General features: G+C 38.1%; 1 protein-coding gene across 1 annotated transcript; it reads left to right on the plus strand.

The window, feature by feature from the left end:
• The first annotated feature begins 251 nt into the window (after positions 1-251).
• LOC127857796 (uncharacterized) lies at positions 252-17,293 on the plus strand. Its single transcript, XM_052394466.1, has 10 exons — positions 252-386; positions 642-732; positions 4,135-4,324; positions 8,702-8,801; positions 10,096-10,267; positions 12,805-12,949; positions 14,416-14,580; positions 15,865-15,978; positions 16,583-16,644; positions 16,931-17,293. Exons 2-10 carry the CDS (start codon positions 694-696, stop codon positions 17,132-17,134), a joined length of 1,191 nt encoding a protein of 396 aa, XP_052250426.1. The 5' UTR covers positions 252-386; positions 642-693; the 3' UTR covers positions 17,135-17,293.
• The last annotated feature ends 759 nt before the right edge of the window (positions 17,294-18,052 follow it).

Below are 18,052 nucleotides of genomic sequence, written 5' to 3' on the forward strand. Positions count from 1 at the left end.
TTTGAATATGATCAAACGTAGAACTAGTGATAAAAACTAAACATGGAATGAAAAATAACACGGACAAATAGGTCGGTACCACAAATTAGGAATGGTTGGCGTAGTGGACTCGCTGTTAGTTATAGCCTAACAGGAAGCATTTTCCAATCAGGTTTATGTATCGAATGCCAATCGAAATCGATAGATCTCAACAATACGAAAAACGGAGATATTACCTATGTGTTGAAACACCGTGTATGTCGATTTTCGTGCGCTTTAAATATCGATGAGAAACAGCACAAAAACCTCGTGAAATTGTGGCATAATAATCACGTGATTCGTGTGTTAACAAAAATACCAGTCATACACTGTGTTTTTCGAAATACTGACAACTCGGACGGTCGCAAGTAAGGGTTTTATGTGTTTTAATAATCGTCCTTTTCGAGCGGATATGGTTGTTTTGCATTTGTTTACGTTATTTATTCTGATGAAATTGATTTAGAAATGTTTCCCATCACACTACTACTGCAGGTTGATTTGTATAAGCAAAGGGAACATTGTAACCTTGCAAACCAAGTACCGGAAACTTTAATGTATCGATTGTCATATAATTCTTCTATAATTCTCAATACGATTAAAATATTTCATGATCACTATTTTAGAAAGCCGCATCTCACTATTTGAGCGGACGACTTGGTTTTAGTCCTGTCGGGAATGTCGAAATCGGAAACAAACCACGCTGTCATGTATCGGGTATTTCAAATTTAACACTAATAATAGTAATAATAATTCATCATCATTGGCATTATTGTCCCCTACCGTTGAAACCGGAGGGGACTTATGGTTTGCGCTCTGTCGGTCAGTCAGTCTGTCACACTTTTCTGCATCCTGCGATCACTTAAAAAGTTCTTAATATTTGTTCATGAAACTTAAAACATGGATAGATGGCAATAAGGGTATTATGCACGTCATTTCATTTTCTTCCTATGTCAAAAAATCTGGTCGCTAGCGCAACAAATATATAAACAAATATATACATAAATGATAATGGTGGAGTTTCACCGGTAGGGGACCATATTGCTTGACAATCTCTTGATATTATTGTTTTATTGTCCCCTACCGGTTTCACCGAAGGGGACTTACGGTTTGCGCTCTGTGTGTCAGTCCGTGAGTCTGTCACACTTTTCTGGATCCTGTGATAACTTAAAAAGTTCTTAATATTTTTTTAATGAAACTTTCGACATGGATAGATGGCATTATAGACATTGTGCTAGTCATTTCGTTTTGTTCCTACGTAGCAACTTCTAGTTGCTATGGCAGCAACTTCTAGTTGCTATGGCAACAAATAAAAAAAATCTGACAATAGACGAGCCGGTAGGGGACATATATTGCTTGGCAATAGTCTTGTAATTGTTGTTATAATTATCATTATTATTATTATTATTTTTATTTTTATTATTATTATTAGCTCATCTATTTTTTGAAAATAAAATGAGCTATTGTCATTACCTTGGCGTCAGCGTCGGCGTCAGCGTCGGCGTCCGGTTAAGTTTTGCGTTTAGGTCCACTTTTCTCATAAAGTATCAATGCTATTGCATTTCAAACTTGGTACACTTACTTAAAATCACAAGGGGACTAGGCAGGCAAGGTTATGTAGCTCTGGCATTCATTTTGACAGAATTATGTGCCCTTTTTTACTAAGAAAATTGCAAATTTTGGTTAAGATTTGTGTTTAGGTCCATTTTATTCCTTAAGTATCAAAGCTATTGCTTTCATACTTGCAACACTTACTAAATATCATAAGGGGACTGTGCAGGCAAAGCTATGTAACTCTGACTGGCATTTGTACAGAATTATGTGCCCTTTTTATACTTAGAAAATTAAAAAATGTGGTTAAGTTTTGTTTTAAGGTCCACTTTATTCCTAAAGTATCAAAGCTATTGCTTTCATACTTGCAACACTTACTAACTTATAGTAAGGGGACTGTGCAGGCAATGTTATGTAACTCAGACCGTCATTTTGACGGAATAAAGGGCCCTTTATACTAAGAAAATTGAAAATTTGATTAAGTTTTGTGTTTGGTCCACTTTACCCCTAAAGTATCATAGATATTGTTTTCATACTAAGAACACTGGCAAACTATCATAATGGGACAGTAAAGGACAAGTTGCATAGCTCTGGTTGTCATTTTTACAGAATTATGGCCCTTTTTTTACTTAGTAACTTTGAATACATGTGTATATGGTTAAATTTTGTGTTTAGATCCACTTTACTTCTAATGTACTAAGGCTATTGCTTTCAAACTTCAAATACTTTCATGCTATCATGAGGGTACTGTACCTGGCAAATTGAATTTTACCTTGACCTTTGAATGACCTTGACTCTCAAGGTCAAATTATTAAATTTTGCTAAAATTGCCATAGCTTCTTTATTTATGATTAGATTTGATTGATACTTTGACAAAACAACTCTTACCTGACATACCACAATAGACTCCACCCAAACCATCCCCTACCCCCCTTCCACCCCGAATAAATGACCACCACACCCTAACACTATACCCCCCAACCCTACCCCGCCCCACACATTTTTTTTTTTTAAACATGGTTAAGAAACACAAAAACACAAATATTTTTTTGTATTATTTTATTTTTGAAATACTGTCCAATCATCCCACCCAAGAATCCCCCCCTCAAAAAAAATTGCATTTTTTTCTGCATTTTTGGAAGAAAATGTAAAAAATGACCACACACCCACACTATACACCCCCCTCCACTCCACCTCCTTCCTTTGTGATTGAAATTGAGAAAGGTCCCTTCGCCTTTAAAAAGAAAAATAGATGAGTGGTCTGCACTCGCAAGGCGGTGCTCTTGTTATTATTATTATTATTATTATTAGTTCGGCTGTTTTCGGAGAAAACCCGAGGTATTGTCATAGCCAGCTCGTCTTCCGGCGTCGTGCTAAAACCTTTACATTTTGTTAACCTTTTTAACAATGGCTCTAAAATCAAAGTGCTTCCACCTACAACTTTGAAACTTCATATGTAGATGCACCTTGATGAGTTCTACACGCCACACCAATTTTGGGGTCACTAGGTCAAAGGTCAAGGTCACTGTGACTTCTAATAACAAACTTTAACACAGGCTCTAAAATCAAAGTGCTTCCACCTACAACTTTGAAACTTCATATGTAGTTGAACCTCGATGAGTTCTACATGCCACACCCATTTTGGGGTCACAAGAATAAAGGTCAAGGTCACTGTGACCTCTAATATAAAACTTTAACAAAAACCTTAACATTGCCTCTAAAATCAAAGTGCTTCCACCTACAACTTTGAAACTTCATATGTAGATGCACCTTGAGGAGTTCTACACGCCACACCCATTTTGGGTCACTAGGTCAAAGGTCAAGGTCACTGTGACCTCTAAAAAAATCTGGCAAGCTTTCGCAGCCGAGCGTGGCACCCGTTATGCGGTGCTCTTGTTATTATTGCTATTATAAACCAGGTTTTCCGAAGGAAAAAAACTGGTTGTTAGATTGGTGAATCTCGGCGGTCGGGCGGGCGGGCTGGCGGGTGAAACAAGCTTGTCCGGGCCATAACTTGGTCGTTCATTGTGTGATTTTAAAACCATTTGGCACATTCGTTCACCATCATTAGACGGTGTGTCGCGCGATAGAATAACGTCGATATCTCCAAGGCCAAGCTCACACTTTGATTTCAAAGGTAAAAAATGGCCATAAATGAGCTTGTTCGGGCCATTACTATGCCATTCATTGTGAGATTTGAAAATCATTTGGCAAATTTGTTAACCATCATTGGACGGTGTGTCGCACGAAAAATTACATCAATATCTCCAAGGTCAAGGTCGTCACGACAAAAAATAGATTTATTTTGAAACAAGGTGGGTAACTTTGAACAATCAATTCAGTTTGAGTTGTCTCCCTTTATCAGACTTTTTTCAAATTGAAAACCTGGTTTTGTGACAATTTTGTCCCTTGTTATTATTATTTTTACTAAAGATCGTTTTTTTAGAGACGATCATGATCATTATTATTGTCATGATCATCGCCACCGTTTAAAATAAATGAGCCTTGGATTTCTTTACATCAAATATATAATATTATAATAACTGTAATATATGCATTTTCCAACAGGTTTTCCTTGCAGCATATCTATCCACGTTAGTCTGCGGGACAACTTTCCCTTCCGGTTCCGGTAACGTGACCCTCGCTCCCGCCTCCTCAATAGCTGTCATCCAGATGATTGACAATACGGGGGCGGTGACTAAGGAGGCGACGACCAATGATAACGTTAGGCTCAGAATTAAGACTTTTACTTCGACTGGTAAGTCCTATTTGAAAGACAACTTCCGGAGAGCCCATCCGCTTGTTCACAAATGTTTGCCTAAAGGCGGTCCTGGTTTGTTCCACTGTCAGCGCATATGAGTTACTATAGTTTAAGCTCGTTGTCACCATATCGGGTATGCATTGTGTGTTTTTTTTGGGTACGCCTATTTCTGTCGGCAGCACATGACCTTACACGTTTTTAGCTCATCTATTTTTTGAAAAAAAAGAGCTATTGTCATCACCTTGGCGTTGGCGTCTGGTTAAGTTTGGCGTTTAGGTCCACTTTTCTCATGAAATATCAATGCTATTGCATTCAAACTTGGTACACTTACTTATTATCATGAGGGGACTGGGCAGGCAAAGTTAGATAACTCTGTCTTGCATTTTGACAGAATTATGTGCCCTTTTAATACTTAGAAAATTGAAAATTTTGGTTAAGTTTTGTGTTAAGGTCCATTTTATTCCTTAAGTTTCAAAGCTATTGCTTTCATACTTGCAACACTTACTAACTATCATTAGGGGACTGTGCAGGCAAAGTTATGTAACTCTGACTGGCATTTTGACAGAATTATGTGCCCTTTTTATGTCCCCCACTATAGTAGTAGGGGACATATTGTTTTTGCCCTGTTGGTCTGTTGGTTGGTTGGTTGGTCTGTTTGCGCCAACTTTAACATTTTGCAATAACTTTTGCTATATTGAATATAGCAACTTGATATTTGGCATGCATGTGTATCTCATGGAGCTGCACATTTTGAGTGGTGAAAGGTCAAGGTCAAGGTCATCCTTTAAGGTCAGAGGTCAAATATATGTGGCCAAAATCGCTCATTTTATGAATACTTTTGCAATATTGAAGATAGCAACTTGATATTTGGCATGCATGTGTATCTCATGGAGCTTCACATTTTGAGTGGTAAAAGGTCAAGGTCAAGGTCATCCTTCAAGGTCAGAGGTCAAATATATGTGGCCCGAATTGCTTATCTTATGAATATTTTTGCAATCTTGAAGAAAGCAACTTGATATTGGGCATGCTTGTGTATCTCATGGAGCTGCACATTTTGAGTGGTGAAAGGTCAAGGTCAAGGTCATCCTTCAAGGTCAGAGGTCAAATATATGTGGCCCAAATCGCTTATTTTATGAATACTTTTGAAATATTGAAGATAGCAACTTGATATTTGGCAAGCATGTGTATCTCATGGAGCTGCACATTTTGAGTGGTGAAAGGTCAAGGTCAAGGTCATCCTTCAAGGTCAAATATATGGGTCAAAATTTCTCATGTAATGTCACTTCTGCAATATTGAAGCTAGCAATTTTATATTTGGAATGCATGTGTATCTCATGGAGCTGAACATTTTGAGTGGTGAAGGGTCAAGGTCAAGGTCATCCTTCAAGGTCAAACGTCATAAAGGGGGACATTGTGTTTCACAAACGCATCTTGTTATACTTAGAAAATTAAAATTTTTGTAAAGTTTTGTGTTTAGGTCCACTTTTTTCCTTAAGTATCAAAGCTATTGCTTTCATACTTGCAACACTTACTAACTATCGTAAGGGGGCTGTGCAGGCAAAGTTATGTAACTCTGACTGGCATTTTGACGGAATTATGAGCCCTTTATACTTGAAAATTTGATTAAGTTTTGTGTTTTGGTCCACTAAACCCCTTAAGTATTGGAGATATTGCTTTCATACTTGGAACGCTCGCAAACTATCATAAGGGGACAGTAAAGGACAAGTTGCATAACTCTGGTTGTCATTTTTACAGAATATTGGCCCCTTTTGACTTAATAACTATAAATATATGGTTACATTTTGTGTTTGGATCCACTTTATTTCTAAAGTATCAAGGCTATTGCTTTTAAACCTCAAATACTTTCATGCTATCATGAGGGTACTGTACCTGGCAAGTTGAATTTTACCTTGACCTTTGAATGACCTTGACTCTCAAGGTCAAATTATAACTTCTTTATCTATGATTAGATTCAATTGATACTTTGACAAAACAACTCTTACATGACATACCACAATTGACTCCACCCAAACCATCCCCCAAGCCCCCCCCCCCGAATCCCCTCCCGAATCCCCACTCAATCCCCTCCCCATAATTTTTTTTTAATTAAAGATCATCTTATAAATAACCACCACACCCTCACACTATACCCCCCCCCACCCCACCCCCAGCCCAAAACAATGATTTTTATGCCCCGGTAGGGTGGCATATAGCAGTTGAACTGTCCGTCAGTTTGTCAGTCAGTCTGTCTGTCCGTCCGAAAAAAACTTTAACATTGGCCATAACTTTTTCACTTTTTAAGATAGCATCTTGATATTTGGCATGCATGTGTATCTCATGGAGCTGAACATTTTGAGTGGTGAAAGGTCAATGTCAAGGTCATCCTTCAAGGTCAAATGTCAAATTTATGGTGTCTGTCCGTCCGAAAACTTAAACATTGGCCATAACTTTTTCAATATTGAAGATAGCAACTTGATATTTGGCATGCATGTGTATTTCATGGAGCTGAACATTTTGAGTGGTAAAAGGTGAAGGTCATCCTTCAAGGTCAAATATCAAATATATGGCGTCTGTCCGTCCGATAACTTAAACATTGGCCATAACTTTTTTAATATTGAAAATAGCAACTTGATATTTGTCATGCATGAAGCTGCACATTTTGAGTAGTGGAAGTTCAATGTCAAGGTCATCCTTCAAGGTCATCCTTCAAGGTAATTTATTTTTTTTCAAAGCGGCGTTCTCATGAAGCTGCACAGTTTGAGTGGTGGAAGTTCAAGGTCATCCTTCAAGGTCAAGGTCATCCTTCAAGGTCAAAGGTCAAAAAACAATTTTTTTAAAGCGGCGTTATCATGAAGCTGCACATTTTGAGTGTTGGAAGTTCAAGGTCAAGGTCATACTTCAAGGTCAAGGTCATCTTTCAAGGTCAAAGGTCAAAAATAAATAAATTCAAAGTGTTATCATGAAGCTGCACATTTTGAGTGGTGTAGGTTCAAGGTCAAGGTCATTCTTCAATGTCAAGGTCATCCTTCAAGGTCAAAGGTTAAACAAAATTTTTAAAAATCAAAGCGGCGTTATCATGAAGCTGCACATTTGAGTGGTGGTAGTTCAAGGTCAAGGTCATCCTTCAAGGTAATTTGTTTTTTAAATTCAAAGCGGCGTTCTCATGAAGCTGCACATTTTTAGTGGTGGATGTTCAAGGTAGAGGTTATCCTTCAAGGTCAAGGCCATCCTTCAAGGTTAAAGGTCAAAATAAAATAAAATTTCAAAGCGGCGTTTTCATGAAGCTGCACATTTTGAGTGGTGGAAATTCAAGGTCAAGGTCATCTTCAAGGTCAAGGTCATCCTTCAAGGTCAAAAAAATAATATTTTAAAGCGGCGTTCTCATAAAGCTGCACATTTTGAGTGGTGGAAGTTCAAGGTCAAGGTCATCCTTCAAGGTCAAAGGTAAAAAAACAAAAAAAATAAAATAATTTCAAAGCAGCGCAATAGGGGGCATTGTGTTTCTGACAAACACATCTCTTTTTTTTTTCAAACATGGTTAAAAAACACAAATATTTATTTTTATTATTTTATTTTCGAAATACCGTCCAAACATCCCACCAAAGACCCCCCCCCCCACAAAAAATTTTTTTTTTGCATTTTTGGAAGATAATGTAATAAATGACCACACCCACACAATATACACCCCTCTCCACTCCACCCCTCCCTCCTTTGTGATTGAAATTGAGATAGGTCCCTACACCTTTAAAAAGAAAAATAGATGAGCTGTCTGCACCCGCAAGGCGGTGCTCTTGTTAATATATTGCAGAGATATATGGAACGTTGAAAATGTAATCTATTATTGGCACTGTTTCTCACTTTTTGAGTCTTTAGTGAATACGGTAGGTTTACAGGTAATTACTTCAAATCCGAATCTTGTGAGGAAGAAAATTAAAACTTCGAAAGACACACCTGTTTTTAATATGCTTAAAATATTTTTGGTATATGGTATCTGCAAGATATTGGTACTACAAATGGTGTTATGGAATGCGTTGATACTTGTACTACAGATGGTATTATGGAATGCCTTAATACTAGCACAACAAATGGTGTTATGGAATGCTTTGATGGTGGCATTACAAATGGTGTTTAGGAATAAAGTAAAACCAATAGCAAAAATCAATTGTCATCTTTAACATCATTGTGTTGTTCCATCTTAGAATATATATATGTTTTGTAAATGAACTGAAAACCATGTTGATTTTCGATACGCTACTTGGCAACTTAAAGGGAACATTATTCGCTTTCAAAATTCACAGGAAATTTGTTGAATACCAAAATCTGGCGTATTAGTCCTATGTCAGCATTTAACTGTATGTGTTTCAATATTCACAGAATACGCCTCTCCCCTGGTGGACAGATGTTGGTATGGACCGCTGAGTGTGTCTGTGGAGGACAGAGGGAAAACCAAACTGACCACTATCGCCAAGAAAGGGTATGACACATTCGAATTAAGATAATTGAGCCGCGTCTTGCGAAAACGGATCTTTTGCGATATGCCACCATTGTAGTTCCAGACCTGCCTCGTCAAGAGCTTCATAATTGGTTGTTTATAAGACCACAAAACCTTGTGTGACTTTAAAGTGGACAATGCAGCTCCGGACAAGACTGCGCAAATTTTCAAGCTAGTCTGTAGCTGCGCTGGCCGCATTTTCATTAAGGTGCATTTTAGCATGACGCGAATCCATGTTTGAATAGCATGACGCTTAGTCGGTGTTGCTATTTAAAATGCCAATTTAGATATGTGTTCTTCTTTGGAATAAGTCAATACATGATACTTTGGTATACCTGACAAAGAACTAATGAACATAAATAATAAATGAAGTTTTGCTTTCAAAAACAAAAATAAAAGATCTATTTTACAACCTAAATTGGCTTAATAAGAAATTACGATTGAGAGTCTTGTCTCAATGATGTATCTTGAATACTAAATTGAAAGTTTAAAAGGTCGCAGTGGTGTAGTGGATATGGTGTCCGCCTAACAATCGGGAGGTCATGGGTTCGATCCAAACTGTGGGAGCGTTCTGTTGATTACCTCCATAGACACCAAGTACTGGTTCTAGTCCCGGGAAACGGACTCGAGAGCGTTTCAAATAAGCCTATGCAATCGATCTAAAATAAATAGGTTTTAAACTAAGTTGAAAGTTGATTTGTGTGAGTTGACAGTCTACTTATGTCGAGTAAAGTGTATCATGATTCTGTGATCATAGAGACTTACTTAATAGATTACAAAAATAAATGTTCATTGGGTAGAGGGAACATATCACTGAGCCGCGATCTCAGAAAACCGGGCTTAATGAATTGGTAAGTGTTGTTCGGGACAAGCCTGTAAAGTTCGCACATTAATGACGACACTTTCCACATAAAGAGAATGTTTGTGTACAACTGACGTCCTTTTAAAGAACAATTAAATGAACGCGGAAACTGTCCTCGGACTGCATAAGTTAATCTAGAATGACACTGTACGCACATGCATTATTCCCTCTTTTCACAAAGCGCGAATTCTTTGCCAAACAGTTTTTCCTAAAAAAATATTGTAACTATGTGTGTTGCTTATCAATAATTTTGGAAATAGTGATTAACATCTCTGCGATTGCAGTATGATAAACCTAATCCTATATCTGATAAAAAGAAAAGCTTACTTTGCCAAACAATTGTTTTGCGTTACCATCGATACCTCTAACAATTTGATATAGTGGTTTCTGACCTTAAAATCACCTAAACCGTAGATGCGGAACTGCCTGGCCGTTAAAGGCGGAGAAAGAGGGGTTTCTCGACAACGGCCCCCACGAATTGCTGACGTCACTGTTCTCGCTGTCGCCTCTAAACCAAACGGAATTCTCGTACACGGAGTTCACCTGCGAGATTGTCATCTGCGGTCGAGATCAGAATTGCTCGCTTGTAAGTAGAGCTGCAACAACTTTGTTATGAGTGGAATCAATTGGATTTCGATTTCTGATACCATATTTAATACAATTTGTATTGTATTCCGGCATTCAAAATTGTGGCCGTATGACATAATGTCCATTTTCGCATGACGCAGTTCATAGTACAACCCAAACCGTTTTACACATAATTGTTTTCGGCATTCAAAAATATGGAATACGGCATCAGGTTCATTTCGCATGACGCGGCGTATATTATGGCTTATATTATTATCAAGATGGTTTTAATTGTTGTCTGTTTTTATGCCCCCGGTAGGGTCCCATATAGCAGTTGAACAGTCCGTCAGTCTGTCCGAAAACTTTAACGTTGGCCATAACTTTTGCAATATTGAAGATAGCAACTTGATATTTGGCATGCATGTGTATCTCATGGAGCTGCACATTTTGAGTGGTAAAATTTCAAGGTGAACATCATCCTTCAATGTCTAGGGTCGAAATTACAAATCCAATGGAAGTAATAAGCTTTAACTGGAGATAATTATCTGACCAGCCTTATAATATATTTTTAAAAATAAATCAAAGCGTCGCAGTAGGTGGCATTGTGTTTCTGACAAACGCATCGTGGTAAAAGGTCAAGGTCAATGTCATCCTTCAAGGTCTAAGGTCAAAAATACAAATCCAAGGGAAGTAATAAGCTTTAAAGGGAGATAATTGCTCAATATTGAAGATAGCAACTTGATATTTGGCATGCATGTGTATCTCATGGAGGTGCACATTATGGTGAAAGGTGAAGGGCATACAAGTATCTTAGGTATGTTAAGGTTTCCATTGAATCTACAGTCACAGTAGTGGGGCATTGTGTTTCTGACGAACACATGTCTTGTTTTTTTCCAAAAACTGTAAACGATATCAGAAAAATATCGTGGCTAATTTCTGACATACCGTTCTGGCATGTTGAGGAGTTTGAAGATGGTCGACAACTCGATTAAAGGACAAATATACCTGGCTGGACGACATAAGGGGGGTGGGGCGTAAACATGACAAAAATGATCATTTGTTGCCGCTCTGGCGTATCCTGGTGTTGATGACCGTAAAATTCGTCCATACGACAGAACGATATGGCAGAAATCTGCTTCCATAGTGAATGTTGGATACGGCATATATGCGAGCAACCGGCATAGACCAATGTTTCGTGTATGAGCCTTGTTCTGGGAAAACTGGACTAAATGCATGTGCGTAAAGTGTCGTCCCGGATCAGTCTGGATTATTATTTACTAAACGAAAATCCAGTGTGGACGGAAATGGCCGTCTCTGAATATCATGTGCGAACTGAAAAGGCTAATATGTAATTCCACTTTGCGCACATGCATTTCCCAGAATGTGGTTCATATTAACATAAATTGTAATTTATATGTCATCTCATAGACCCTGTCCAATTTATAGACCCTGTTCCAGCTTTTAGACCCTAACCCAGCTTATAGACCCTGTCCACCGAAAATAATTAACAGCACAGTAATCATCAATCCGCATGGTGACAAGGTGGTCACCAGTTCGATCACCACTCGTGGAGCGTTCGCAAAATCTTTCTTTTAATACCATGTAATTGACTTTCCGATGATGCCTCTATAGCCATAGCATTTTGGTGCAATCGCGCTCAAACAAATGGGCTTATGCTTATCTAAACGAATCATCAATCGAAATAAATAAAACATTAAAGCGAAAAAATCACTGCCTTACTCGCCGTTAAAACTGCGCGCGTGAGTTCTAAATCCTGAAAGGGCAAGTAACAACGCGTCATATATTTGCACAAGGAAATGGATTCGAATCATGACCAGTGTCTTCTTCCTTGAGTGTTTATGCCCCCGAAGGAGGGCATATAGTGATCGCACTGTCCGTCCGTATTTCTGTCTGCGTTTAGGTTTCGGAAAATGCTCATAACTTCTATGTCGCTTCAGATGTAACCTTCATATTTGGTAAGCATGTGTATATGGACAAGGCCTTTCCATACGCACACAAATTTCTATCCCTGTGACCTTGACCTTGAACTTAGGGTCGGCGTTTAGGTTTCGAAACCTGCGTTAAGGTTTCAAAAAATGCTCATATCTTCTATGTCCCTTGAGATATAATCTTCATATTTGGTATGCATGTGTATATGGACAAGGTCTTTCCATACGCACAACAATTTGTACCCCTGTAACCTTGACCTTGAACTCAAAGTCCGCGTTTAGGTTTCGAAATCTGCGGTTAGTTGCTGAAAAATGCTCATAACTTCTATGTCCCTTAAGATGTAACCTTCATATTTGGTATGCATGTGTATATGGACAAGGCCTTTCCATACGCAAAAAATGTTTTACCCCTTGATCTTGAACTTAGGGTCCGCGTTTAGGTTTCGAAATCTGCATTTAGGTTTCAAAAAATGCTCATGACTTCTATCAAAGCGTTTTTAGGGGCCATATGTCATCCTATGGTGACAGCTCTTGTTTCTTAATGTGTCATCTTTGGTGTTATTGATGGTTTGTGTTTTTGTTACATCCAAGTTCGCTGTTGTTTCAGACATGCCCGCACAAACGCGATGGTGATTTCCGGGAGGTGCCGGATGCACGTCATGTGAACGTCTCGACCGTCATCTACGTACAGAAGGTCGCTGCGACCCCTAAACCGACCTCTGAACGATCTGACGGGGTCATAATTGGACCGGGTAGGCCACACGTTGAAAATAAGTGGTTTCGGCTATATTTTTGGAGAATACCTTTAAAAATGTAACGTTATTTTATAATCCCTTTCTCGCTTTATAGAGAAAAAAATAAACACATGCAAATACGCATGTAAAATGACTTACAGAATGGAACCAATATTTATTTGCACAACAATTACAATAACATAAATAGTAGTGATTGAGGCATTTAAAGTTATCTGAAAACAGGTACCAAAAGTGTTGTTGGTTCTGCATGACGCGTTGGAACTCGCTATTTACAAACGTGTTTCCCCACAAAAATACAACCTTTGCGCTATACCGATTTGCTTCGTGTGTTCTTAACTACAGATAGAGGTATTAACAATGTGAATGTTTGGAGTGTCTGTAAATTATTATGAACAATATAACCTGATTAAAGTGGACAACAACTTTTTTCGAAAAATTACAGATGAATAACTTGAACCAACGACTAGTCACTTATGTTGTAATCATAAATTGCGTTTATGCTTACTTGTTTTATGTTGGATTCCGTTTGGTAAATACTTCGCGCAACACAAAGGTGAACATACATCCGTTGACATCTTTACTTGTTTAGAAAATAAAGTCACCCCGTATACTTAAAACATTGATAAAATCTTTAATGAACAATGTATCCTATAAAGTTCTTATTTTTTCTAGTTTTCTATTCTCGAAAGTATTTATAGTTATATTGACCACCTTAATAGCCCGTTTAGTTTATTGTAAAAGAAGCTTTATTTAAGGCGTGTTTTATTTGTTTTATTCAAGGGCATACTAAATAATCTTAAATACAAATGCAATACATTTAAATATCTCCGACCTTCTTTGAAATAAATAATATTGCTTACTTAAAGTAAAATTATCCGCATTTTTCATGTTGAGTTGAGCTGAAAAGAATTAACAAGTCAAAAGAGTTAGTTAAACTGTGGTAACTGACCAATTATCTGCAACTCATCTTGCTACCAGTTGTTTATAAAAAATATATATTATATTCGATATTTTACATGACTGTCCCAGTCCTCTAAGCTGAGCGGAACTGTCTTTTTATTAGGATCGGAGTAAGTGTTTGTGTGTCATTTATGTCGTCACTTGTCAAACGAAAGTACGGTTGATATTCAAATGCATTTTTTTCTCTTTCCGGGATATTGTTTTAGTATGTTGATGCTGCATTAACAAATATAAGTGCATATGAAGTGAAAACACCAAAAATAAACATCGGTTGCGATAGACACCTATAAACAAAGCATATACTGTTAGATGCGTCTAATGTCATTGTAAGAATTCGGCGCTTCGACACATGTTGTGGTGATATTTTAATAACGTCCGGAGCATATACAAAAGCCTAATTACTTAAAGACTCGCCTTGATTCAGGATGAATTGGAGCATTTCGTACACATATTACAAATAATAAATATATAAATAAGGAAGGAATTTTGCCAACTTCTTTAAGAACTCGCGGGGAAACAAGAAGAGGCTAGATCTACCGACCGGAAGTCGTTCCTTGAGGAGAACCAGCCATATTTCCTGTTGGCAACCCTGGGCTCTGTGACGCTAACGCTGATATGCTCCCTGTTCCTGGGCTACAAGTACATCGCCAACGCCAACCGGAAGAGAGGTAAGGCCGCGCTCCAGATTTTGTCTTGTTCACCCATTACACGCGTGTTTCTTATTCTGTTGAGTATATCCGTATTATTTCGTATTTTACGAAGGGGATCCGCTTATTTTACGCATATCGTTTAGTCCAAAATGGCAAAGTTTATTGACAAAAAAAAACACAAATTTAATATTTTTGAATACTCGCGTGCGGAATACCAGCGAAAGCCTCAATTATCGGCTGAACGATGTTTGCTCTACTTTATTGGCTGAACGATGTTTGCTACTTTATTGGCTGAACGATCTTTGCTACTTTATTGGCTGAACGATGTTTGCTACTTTATTGGCTGAACGTTTGCTACTTTATTGGCTGAACGAGGTTTGCTACTTTATTGGCTGAACGATGTTTGCTACTTTATTGGCTGAACGTTTGCTACTTTATTGGCTTAACGAAGTTTGCGACTTTATTGTCTGAACGATTTTTGCTACTTTAGCTGTGTTAAATTCGATTGACGGCAGTTTATGCAGATGTCCTCTACACGATTTTAAAACTACGTTTAACATAAAATTAACTATCTTTCATTATTTGAATTGTCAATTCGAGGACATATCTGCTTAACGTGTGTATCTTTCCGTAATCACTTTAAGAAATTACCGATAACCGGGATCATCAATTATACAGAAATCCACCCCCTTAATTTCTTCATGACCACATGGCGTTCGGTTAAGAGGGTTATATGAGCCGCGTAATGGGAAAACTGGGCTTAACGCATGTGCGTAAAGTGTCATCCCTTATTAGCTCGTGCAGGTCGGACAGGCTTAATAAGTGACTTCATTTTCCGCTGAAAGAGGAGTTTTGTTTAGAAGATACCTCGTACAAACGAAACATACAAATACAAGCGGAAAGTGTCGTCCATAATTATCCCCTGTGGACTGCTCAGGCTAACCTGGGACGATACTAAACTTAATGCCAGTCTTCCCAGAATGAAGCATATATGAAGATGCGTGTTGTATGTAGAAAGAAAGAAAAAAAGGTTCACCGAAATGGTCAATTCAAGGAATAATAGTAATGTTTCATCCTTTAATCGTTTTAAAGTGTGGCCTTCTTATAACAATGAGATGCGTGCACGGTTTCTCTTATCTATACAACAACTAGAAACGACAAGTCTTGTGTTCACCTTCCAAGATTGTTTTCATTTAAGTTCTGAATGTATTGTTAACCAGCCACCTCCTATTCTACAACGGCTGACATATATTTTGCTGTGCAAATGTGTTCATTCAAAAGTTATTTGAAATGCCCTTACAGCCAACAACAAGAAAGCCGAGCTTGTGTCACGTGACCAAACTGACGTCAAAAGTCACGTGGTCAGTCCCCCGCCCGTCTATTCGAAGGAAGGTATTTGGATGACCCCAGAATCACGTAAGTAACGTTTGTCTACAGTTTTTACTGTATGGTCTATTTTCCGTATTGTTTGGACTTTCCATAGGGTTATCGCTATGTCCTTTCATATACTTTAAACAAATATTTTCAATCAGCGGCATATTTCTCAGCTGATTGAGTATCGACCTAATGAACTGATTTAAACGCAGCACTGGGAAGCCATCGTGAATTATTTCATAGGCAGCACTACAATTTATGCATTAACCATCAAACCGGTTTGAAACATTTAAGGCAGTCTATTAATCGAGTTAATACAAACTAAATCGATTTAAAAAAAATCACCATATGTCTTATTGTTATTTATTAAAATTCTCATCTATTTGAGATAAAACCTTTTAATACATTCACCAATGATTAAGGTAAGTTTAAGAAAGCTTCTTTTGAATAAAGAAGAGGCCCTAAAATTAAAAAGAAACCCTTTTGTAATAAAAATATTACCTAGTTAATACCAGGAGGGATATATTCATAAACATATATGTATACATTATCGGTGCATCATACACCATGCCCACGCCGTTTCTAACACTATTCTCACCGGCTTTGACACTTCTGGTACACCAAATAGCTCGCCGACGTGTTTCAGGTCTGCCTGAACCTCGGTATCAAGGGGAAGAGGAGCGGTACATGCTGGTCCATCCGGTAAAGGTCAGACATGCGTATATGAACCTTGCCATTATATTGGTAGATGGATGATATGTTATAAGTTTGTGAAACTTAGCGATTAAATTGAAACTCGAAAAATATCATGAATATAAAGTCCCGGTATGTGCAATTACAAATTTGTAACCTGCAGCAATCATGACATATGTGTCCTTGAACTTTGCCATGATGCCGAATGGCTTCTATGTCTGCCACAAAGCGGTGCGGGTTTTATTCATCTTTGGGCCAAAACTCTGACGTATTGTGGTTTGTTTTTGTGTTTTGTTTGTAGACGCCTCGCCCTTATGACGACAGATGTGAAGTCATGATTCGTTCGCCACCTGGCGGTGAGCTGTTCCCAGAAGCTAGAGTGCACGGCCGGTCCCCTGTCTCGCTAAACTCCGATGGGCACCAGCGTATTCGAAGCCGGGGAACAGACGAGATAGTGGGCGCGGCCTTGAAGGAATACTTCGAGAATCGTGGGCTGAATCTTTGACATTATTATTTGTTACAGCGTCCAGGCATCACATGTGTATATGTTTGTTTGCAGAGGAATGATAACAAAGGGGAAACATAATTTCTCGTAAGTGTCGACTCAAACGTAAAGGCATGTCATATGTTTGCAGATAAAAAATAAACAAAATATGAACATGAATACTATTGTTTCAGTCGTACTTGCGCCGTTTAAAGATCTTTACTCTAATAATACAATGCTTTCTAGCATAGTGTCCTGAGAACGTCTAATATTGACTGCGTTGGTTGTGTTACTGAAGGCCTTGTACCACTCGAGAGACTCAATCTGACAAATTATAAAAGACAGATTAATGTCCTATCAAAATAGCATCAATTGTAAAGTAAACTGTTATAGCTCGGCATTTCATTTTGTGGTGAAACAAACAGTTTCGCAATTGCCCGAGTGGTATTGCAAGAAAAGCAACCGTCGCCGACGTTTATGATAACGTATACTCCCATCCCCTTCCCCACCAGCCATCACATTCCAACACTTCTTTGCATATAGCCATCAAGCCTAACTTCACATTGGTTTGGAAAAATTATAAATTTCATGATGTGAAACGCAAAGTGGGTTATAGGAATTTAATTTGCCGTCCGTCAGTCTGTTTGTAAGATTTTCATATTTCATATCTCCCATACCGTTTGACCTAATTTTGTTAACCTTGGCTCATATAAACCACCCCATAACTTATAACCGTTTGATAGAATAACATTTTTTTTTTTTGGTTTAAATACATCCGCCCCATTTTTCCTTTACAGTTTGACAGAATGTCAGGGAACTTAGCTCAAATACTGACGCCTCTGAGAGCGATTATACGTCAAGGTCGCAATTGATAGTTCAAATGTTAGCGGCTCGATTGTGTGTTTGCTCATTGCCATTTTAAAGACTTTTTTTAACTTG

This window comes from Dreissena polymorpha, chromosome 14 (assembly GCF_020536995.1).
Source record: "Dreissena polymorpha isolate Duluth1 chromosome 14, UMN_Dpol_1.0, whole genome shotgun sequence".
In the NCBI taxonomy this organism is placed as follows: domain Eukaryota; kingdom Metazoa; phylum Mollusca; class Bivalvia; order Myida; family Dreissenidae; genus Dreissena; species Dreissena polymorpha.